This window comes from Chenopodium quinoa, unplaced genomic scaffold (genome assembly GCF_001683475.1).
Source record: "Chenopodium quinoa cultivar QQ74 unplaced genomic scaffold, ASM168347v1, whole genome shotgun sequence".
NCBI lineage: Eukaryota > Viridiplantae > Streptophyta > Magnoliopsida > Caryophyllales > Amaranthaceae > Chenopodium > Chenopodium quinoa.
Genome location: NW_018742418.1, coordinates 4294512 through 4304113, shown reverse-complemented (window position 1 = coordinate 4304113; position 9602 = coordinate 4294512). Strand labels below are relative to the sequence as shown.

The 9602-nt window shown below is 29.0% G+C and overlaps 1 protein-coding gene across 1 annotated transcript; it reads left to right on the top strand.

Moving 5' to 3' along the window:
- The first annotated feature begins 6584 nt into the window (after window positions 1–6584).
- On the top strand, window positions 6585–9004 carry LOC110713719 (protein FAR-RED IMPAIRED RESPONSE 1-like). The gene is made up of 6 exons (XM_021892170.1): window positions 6585–7472; window positions 7617–7708; window positions 7801–7985; window positions 8077–8454; window positions 8505–8632; window positions 8738–9004. The coding sequence occupies exons 1-6, from the start codon at window positions 6585–6587 to the stop codon at window positions 9002–9004; spliced, it is 1938 nt and encodes a 645-aa protein (XP_021747862.1).
- The last annotated feature ends 598 nt before the right edge of the window (window positions 9005–9602 follow it).

Here is a 9602-nt window from a genome sequence, read left to right as displayed (position 1 = left end):
AGAATGAACCAATAGAAATGGGGTTTCTAGATTCCTCTGTTATCTCTAAGATTGTGTTGGTTTTATTTTAGACCTCTTGTTTTATGACCCACCACTAGTTTCTTATCAACTTTGCTTCAGATATCAAGTTTTTCTTTGGTTCTATTTTTTCTCCTGTTTTCAAATGTTTTCTTTTTCTACTTTTTTTTTTGAGTCACATTTGGTTTTTTCTAAGTTGTCGACATCTAGAAGATTATGAATAATTACTAATTTAAAAGAAGTAGTGAAGTAATGAGGTTTTTTTTGTTAAATGTGTTTCAATGCGTAATATAAGTCCTAAATTTTTGAAGATATAACTTTGAGCATATACTCATTAGCCAATTTATGTGTAATTAAAGAGTAACTATTGTATAAGAAGTTGGCATATAACCAAGCATGCTTGGTGGAAAACTATATATGCTTTAGGGTAGAGTGAATTCTTTACCTTTCCCCTCTATTCTTAAGCGTTGACCTGTGAGGAGATGGCTGACTTAACCTGTAGTCATTAATTTAATTAGTTGTAACGTAAGAACTTAAGTAAATGACTTCTTCAAAGCGATGATGATTTTTATTGTGATCGCTCTAGCTCATCAACTCATCTCATTCTTGAACATCGGGTAGTACTTCGTATAATTTGTGGTAAATGCACTCTCATTGCATGTACAACTGTACATACTATATACAAATTTTTCTATGTACAGTGGTATATATATATTATATCCACAATTCAAAAATAAGCTTTATACATCAGACTTTCGTTCAATTATGTATTCAATTTGTACCATGTCCACGTGCATAAGAAATTTGAGATTTTTTTGTTTGTTTCATACTTTTCATGGAGACATGAAGTATTGTTTTGGAAATAACTGTTATATAGTTGAGTTTTATATCAAGATTGTACTTGGCCTAAATTTTGTGTTTGTATCATATACAAGACGGCAAAGTTAATTACTCTCCATACCACCTTTTCAATTAATGAATAAGGAATGTTATATAGGTTAATTGTCATACTAAATTTGATATTTTGTTTTGTACTACTTACGCCAAACTAGACATAATTTTAAGTAATTTTGCCAACAACTACCATTTAAATGTTCACTTTTGAGAACAACTACCATTTAAATGTTTTTTTTTTTTTTTTTTTTTTTTTGAAAAAACTACCTCAAAAACACAAAAAGTTTGAGTAGCACTACCACATTTAATTTCTTAAATTCTGTTGGATGCACTGTTGGGCTAACTACTTCAAGCCGGCTAACTTGGGCTATTCCTCATTCTCAACTTGGTTAGGATAAATTAAATTTGTCGGGTTTCACAGCCTCTTTACAAGTTATTAGTGATTTACTGTTGGAGATTCCAACAATTGAAGGGGCTGCCCAACAAATCAGCCAGGCCAGTTCTGGTGTGAGCCTAAGGGGGCTGAAGCATGAAGGGGATTCCGCGGAAGCTAGTGGTGGCTGGACTGGAGGTCCGCTATTGAATCAAAGTCCTCATCCTAGTTGTTTAGAGAATATACATACGGAGAGACGATGGAAATATTGTGCTGCTAGGGCTAGGGACATGCTCATCCCAGCCATATAGATGATTAATCAATAATAAAATGGGTTTATTACTACGCACGTAGTAAGCAACCTAAAGGTTCTTATGTACGGAGTACTATATATATATCATATCACTAATAAATAAAGCCGATCTCGCAGTCAGGTCACGAGACAACGATATTTGACATTCTAGATTTTCGCCAAGTGTCGAGCCACGTAGGCGACAAATAGATTTTATTGTGACACATATGATGCTAAGTAAACGAATTTTGGATAGATTTTTAAGATAAAAATGTTGTATAGAGTTTTATTATCGATATACTTCTAATATTTCATATATACAAAATTAATCATAACTTTTAATAAATATGTTATAACACGGTTCTATTACCATCATAAAATTCGTTTTAAAAAGTTCTTTAAAATAAGATCCATTTATAATATATTTAATTTATTTATAAAATAATAGAAAACATGCTTAAAAAAAAAATCTTTAATCAGTAAAAATAACTTTTTTCAATATCAAAAAAAAAAAAAACCAAGTTAATAATATCATAGATATCTTTTTATAAACAAAACTACAAAAAGTACAATATTATATAAATAAGCGATATGATATTGTATGTCTAAATATATTGCATTATCAAAAAAGATTATATGAACGTATTTAACATTCAAGCCAAAAAGTTAATCTTAAAATTTTATCAACGATCCGGGCATCGCCCGGGCACAAAACTAGTCACTAATATATAAAGCCGGTCTCACAGCCAGGCCACGAGATAGCGACACTTGGCATTCCAGTTATTCGCCAAGTGTCGCGCCACGTAAGCAAAAATTATGTACTATTGTGACACATATGATGCTAAGTATGGATAGATTTTTTTAAGATAAAATTGTTGTATAGAGTTTTATTGTCGATATACTTCTAATATTTCATATATATACAAAATTAATTATAACTTCTAATAAATATCCCATAACTCGATTATATTTCCATCGTAAAGTTCATTTTAAAAAGTTCTTTAAAATAAGATCCATTTATAATAAATTAATTTTTAATTAGTAAAAATAATTTTAGTTTGGTAGTAATACTTTTACTTCGGTAAAAATAATTTAATTTCAATAAATAAAAATAATTTCAAGTTAATAATAACATAAATATCTATTTACAAACAAAACTACAAGTACACTATTATATAAATAAGCGATATGATATAGTATGTCTAAATATTTAGTTTCATCCAAAGTGATTATATGATCGTAATTAACATTCAAGCAAAAAGGTTTATCATAAAATTTTATCAACAATTCAGGCATCACCCGGGCACAAAACTATAACTAATATATAAAGCAGAACTTTTAGCCTTGCCACGAGACAACGACACTTGACATTTTAACTTTTCGCCAAGTGTTGAGCCACATAGGTGCCATATAAGGATAATTATTTTGACACATACGACTTATTTGAATATATTTTTTAATAAATAAAAATTTGGATAGATTTTATACGATAAAAAAAGTTAGTTTATAGTTTTAATTTCAATAAAATTTGGATAGAATTTAGGATAAAATTATTGGTTTAAAGTTATATTTTCGGTAAAATACCAATATTATAAATTAAATTATAATTTTATTCAAATTAATAATTAGATTATAACTCTCTATGATTATCCTAAAAAATTATTATTTTTATCATAATATTTGTGATAAAGAATACTTCAAAATTTCCTTCAAAAAAAAAAAGAATACTTCAAAATAAATCTATTTATGATATATTTTGTTAATTGACATAAAAAATAAGTTAGTCATTAATAAATATATAAAGTTGTACGATTAACCAAAGTCACGCGATATAACAAAACTTAAGCGGTTCGATTAACCAGCAGGGGACGATATATGACATTCCAACTTTTCATAAGTGTGGTGCACGTAGGTAACAAATAACCATTATTGACACATATGATTTAGTTGGATAGATAAAAAGTTTATATTAATGATATGTTTTAAAATTTAGCATATAGATAAAAAAAAATAATAAATAATAATAATAATAATAATAATAATAATAATAATAATAATAATAAACAATCCGGGCATTACAAGGGGCACGAAACCAGTCACTAATAAATAAAGCCAGTCTCATGGCCAGGCCACGAGACAGTGACACTTGACACTCTAGTTTTTCGCCAAGTGTCGCACCACGTAGGAGATAAATAGGTATTATTGTGACACATATAATGCTAAGTAAGCGATTTTTGGATATATTTTTTAAGATAAAATTGTAGCATAAAGTTTTATTATCGATAAAATACTAATATTTTATATATACAAAACTAATCATAACTTTTAATAAATATCCTATAACTCAATTCATTTCCACCATCAAATTCGTTTCAAAAAGTTCCTTAAAATAAGATCCATTTATAATATATTTAATCAAAAACTTTTATACTATATGTAGATGGTCAAACCGTGTCACCAACTATTATAAGAGTTACTTCGTTAGTGCTATAGGGGTTACTTGGTCAGTGTTATAGTGGTTAATCAATCAGTGTTATAGATAAGGGTTACTCAATCAGTGTTAGAGGTTACTCATCAGTTAGTATTGCAGGGGTTACCCGATAAGTTTTATAGGGGTTACTTTGTCTGGCCAGATGGTGCAGCTAGCTGCATACAAAATGCATTGTTATTAATTTATTTTACAAAAAAAAAAAAATTAGATAATCAATAAAAATAAGTTTTAATCAGTAAAAATAATTTTAGTTTGGTAAAATACTTACTTTCAGTTCAGTGAAAATAATTTAAGCTCAATAAAAGTAATTTCAAGTCAATAATAATATATATATCTATTTACAAACAGAACTATAAAAAGTACACTATTATATAAATATAAGCCATAAGATATCGTATGGCTAAATATCCTACATTATCAGAACAGATTATATGACTGCATTTAACATTCAAGTAAAAATGCTATCTTAAAATTTTATCAACCATCTGGATATCGCCCGGGCACAAGCAAAATCTACATATAAATATATATATATATACATGTGTATATATATATATATATATGTATGTATATATATATATATATATATATATATATATATATATATATGTATGTATGTATGTATGTATATATATATGTATGTATATATATATATATGTATGTATATATATATATATATGTATGTATATATATATATGTATGTATATATATATATGTATGTATATATACATATATGTATGTATGTATATATACATATATGTATGTATGTATATATACATATATGTATGTATGTATATATACATATATATAATATATATGTACATACACATACACACACACACTATTACTAAAACAAAATATTGCTGACATCATCACTGTCCATGTGTCACTCTTATAATAAATTTTTTCCTGCCTAAATGCAAGGATGATGTTTTTTTTTTCTTTTTCTTGTGGAGCTACCATATGTCACAATTTTGAAATTAGAATATTATAAGCTTCTACATTACAACTTCAGTCTATCAATTTATCCTAAAAAAATGAAACAATTGTAAATAGCACACTAATAAATGGACTCCTACATTGAAAATATGTATTAGGCGATGTTGAACAAGTATTATATCATAATTTTGATTAAAATCTAAAATTTTAAAATTACAAATATTTTTTGTACAAGGTGCATAATTCTTATTTATATTTATCCTTTTTTTAAGTACAAATTATAAAAATAGTTTTTTATAAACCGTGCATAGCACGGATTCTAACCTAGTGTGTGTGTGTGTATATATATATATAGGATTGAGATCATGTGAGAACCAAGTCCTATAATAGGAACCAGGAACTCATCGTGACCGTTGATCGCTCTCAATCCGACGGCTTGTGTTTCACTCGCCTTTTTCAATTTTATTAAGGGTATTTTGGTAATTTTGCCAGTTGAATGACCTTTCTCCTATTCTTTTTGCATTTCTTTTGTTTCTCTCTCCTCTCTTGCACTTTCTCTCTCTACCCTCAACTCTCTTTGTATTTTCGTTTCTCTTGTATCAAAATCGGGATTTTCTTCTTCGCTCATCAGTTTTTTGCTGTGATTCTTTGATTTTCGTCATTGTTTGAGGTAATTCTTTTTGATTTATTATACTTTTTGCGATTTTGTGAATTTTTTTTATCGATTTGCGATCTGTTTTGTTTAATTTGAGATTTTTTATTTTTTTGTTCGATTTATTATTTTTGAATTGTTGTTTTTGTTTTCGTTCGAGTTTTTCAGCTTATTTTTGTTTTATTTAGTGTTCTTTTGTTATGATTTTGTGTTTTTTGAAGTACTTTCTACGATTTAGGATTCATATACTACGATTTGGGGATTTTTTTTTGAATTACTTACTACTTTTTAGGGTTTTATATGATTTACTTACAGTAACTCCTTTACCATTACTAGAACCAACCTTATTCTTATCTACTTTAGTAGTACTTGAGCGGACTTTAAATCCACACTCTTTAGCATATTTGTAATAAAAGGAAATACCATCTCCATGACTATCAAATTTCATTCCAAGAATAGGTTTGTTTTCCAAAGAACAACCTGGGATATACTCTTTATCACCTCTAGAATTATAATATATCTTAGGAAGCACAGGCTGAGTGGGTGTTTACGATTTTAATTTTTTTAATTTTGAGTCTTATATTATGATTTGGGTTTTTTTTTTTTTAAAAAAAAAAAAATTGAGTCTAATTGTATGCTTTTGTATTGTTTTGAGTCTTATATTACGATTTGGGTTTACGATTTTAATTGAAGAACAATGTTGATGAAATTTGGAATGAAGAATAATCAAGTGAAGAAGGTTTTTTTTTGCTAGTTTCTGTTCATTTTTTTTATCATTTTAGTTTAGATTTTATTGTACTGGATAGTGATTGTATCTGGATTTGAGAGATCTATTGATAGTTTTTATTAGTATACTTTTTTAAATGGTTTACTTTTTGTTATTGTTTATTTACTTTTTTCTTTGATTTATTCACTTTTCAGGAAGATGACTGAAAGTGTAGAGCATTGTTGTGCTGCTGTCACTGATGAAGATAAGAATGTAAAAATTTTCAAAACACCCACTCAGCCCGTGCTTCCTAAGATATATTATAATTCTAGAGGTGATAAATTGTATATTCTAGGTTGTTCTTTGGAAAACAAACTTATTCTTGGAATGAAATTTGATAGTCGTGGAGATGGTATTTCCTTTTATTACAAATATGCTAAAGAGTGTGGATTTAAAGTCCGTTCTAGTACTACTAAAGTAGATAAGAATAAGGTTGGTTCTAGTAATGGTAAAGGAGTTACCGTAATTAAATATTTCTTATGTAGCAAAGAAGGGTATGTGACAAATAATAAGAAAGCTGGTAAACAAGTTGAAGGTGCATGTTTAAGGAAAAAGACTGGGAAGAGAGTTAGATGTCCTGCTAATATTAAATTTAGGTTTTGTAATGGTGGGCAGTATATGGTATACTCTTTTTATGAGTCTCATTCTCACCCTTTTTCTACACCTATTACTAGTCAGGTTACTAAATATGAAGTTGGTTTAAATTTTGCTCATAAGAAGTTTATTTTTGACAACTCAAAGTTAAATATAGGGGTTGTGATGTCTTATAGGATCATGAAAGAACTTTGTGGTGGGTTTAAAAATGTCAGGGGCAGTAAAAATGACTTCAAAATTTTTTCTAAGGACTTGAAAGTTTATATCTCTAATGTTGATGGTGCAATGTTTGTTCAAAACCTTGAACAAAAAGTGAAAAGCAGTAAAGGGGGTTATTATTTTGATTACTGTGTTGATGAAAGCAGGAACTTGACACGTGTTTTTTGGGGTAATGCTATTGGTAGAAGAGATTATCAATTGTTTGGGGACTCTTTATCTTTCGATTCTACCTATGTTATAAATAAATACTAATACTCATTGGTTTTCTACCCTTTTACTGGAGTTGATAATCATAAGAGATGTGTTACATTTTGCGCTGCTTTATCATCTAAAGAAGATGTAGAATCTTTTGTGTGGCTATTTCAAACTTTTTTGAAGTGTATGGGAAGAGAACCCTCTTGCATAATCACTGATCAAGACCTTGCAATGGGTATTGCCATACAAAAGGTTTTTACCAAGACTAAACACAGGTTATGTATGTGGCACAAAATGAGGAAGGTACCTGAAAAGGTTGGAACTCAATTTTGTAATGAAACTGAGTTCTTGAAAAAGCTAAGTGCAGTAGTTTGGATAGAGAAATTGATCCCAATGTATTTGTTGATGGCTGGAACAGTGTTATGGAGGAATTTGACCTTGTAGATCATGAGTGGTTTGCATACATGTTCAAGATTAGACATCTTTGGATCCCTGCATATTTCAAGGACTTGTTTATGGGTGGGTTACTGCGTTCTACTTCTAGGTCTGAAGGTGAAAACAGTTTCTTTTGTAATTTTATAAACCCCCATGTGACCTGTGTTGAATTCTTTGTCCGTTATGAAACTTCTCTTGATGCTCAAAGGCATGAATAGGATGAACAGGCTTAATAAATCTGAGCCTCAATTGGTTACTCATTTACACTTAGAAAAGCACGCTGCTATTGTTTACAGTCGTGCCATCTTTTATGATTTTCAAGATGATTTGAACAGGCTTAATAAATCTGAGCCTCAATTGGTTACTCATTTACACTTAGAAAAGCACGCTGCTGTTGTTTACAGTTGTGCCATCTTTTATGATTTTCTAGAAAAATGCCAGGCAGCCTGTTTCTCATGTGGTGTTGAAAGTTGTAGTTCTCTATATGGAGATGGTGTGGAGTTTTCAGTAATTGTTGATCATGAGAAAAGGAAAAACTTTGATGTAAATTTTGACTCACATATGAGTGCAGTTGTACTTGTAAAATGTTTGAGAGTCAAGGCATCTTATGTAGACACATTCTGTTTATTATGAAAGGCAAGTCTATACATGAAATTCCTGATCTTTATATCATGAATCGTTGGAAAAAAGACATTATGAAGAAAGCTTCTGCCACAAATGTTGTTCTGGATGATGCTTCTAAGTATGATAAGAAGAAGCAATTGGTGAGTGATGTGTGGTCCAAGATTTTCATTTGTGTGAGTTTATCTGAGCAATCTGAGGATGATTTATGTGAGCTTATTAGGATATTATCTTCATTTGAGGAGTAGATGCTGACAAAGAACAATCTTGAAAGTGCAACTAGTTCAAAAGAGGTGAAAGATGTTGATATTAAGGTTTTGGTTGGGTCAAATGAAGTAGATGTAAACATCTTGCCTCCAAATCAGTGTCTTAATAAAGGTTCTGCTAGAAGTTCAAAGCGGTTGAAGAGTGTAAAAGAAATAGCTTCTGAAGAAAAATCCAAAAAGGGAAGAATCTGTAGAGCTTGTGGGCAATCTGGTGTTTCACATGACAGTAGAAACTTTCCAAACAAGTAGTTCTTCAGGTATAGGTATTTTACTTTTACATGTGTTTCATTTATTTTAATCTGTTATTTATTTACTTTAACATTTAATTTGATTTACTTTTTATTTTTGTGCAGGTGTTATTATACTTGTACTTTTTTTTTTTAGGTATTTTACCTTTGTACTTTTCTCATTTACTTTAAGTTGAAATTTATTTACTTTACATTGTAATTTATTTACTTTAATCTGTCATTGATTTTCTGATGTTTATTTTTGTGATGTTATTAAATACTTGGAAAGTTAAAGATGTTTTGGAAGATCAAGATATACTGTAGAAATATTAATGCGTGTGTGTGTGTGTGTGTGTTTTTTTTTTTTTGTTTTTTTTTAATGTAATATTTTTACATTTACTCTAAGTAATTGTACTACAGAAATAAAGTTCAGTTTATTTACTTTTACCTATTATACTTTAATTTTATGAAATATTTCATTTACTTTATGATATTGTCTTTTCGTGCCTTTCACAATGAATAATATATCATATGAATTGTATTATCATGTAATGTCCTTCTTATTTACAAAATTGAAGATAATATCCTATATTACTCCCTTCGTCCCAATATACTTGGCA

What these genes read in the sequence shown, in the direction of transcription:
- LOC110713719 (XM_021892170.1), top strand. Translation starts at nt 6,585, where the DNA reads ATGACTGAAAGTGTAGAGCATTGTTGTGCTGCTGTCACTGATGAAGAT. An exon ending in TATCTTTCGATTCTACCTAT is followed by an intron (nt 7,473 to 7,616) that starts GTTATAAATAAA and finishes ACTTTTTTGAAG; the next exon opens with TGTATGGGAAGAGAACCCTC. An exon ending in TTTACCAAGACTAAACACAG is followed by an intron (nt 7,709 to 7,800) that starts GTTATGTATGTG and finishes AGCTAAGTGCAG; the next exon opens with TAGTTTGGATAGAGAAATTG.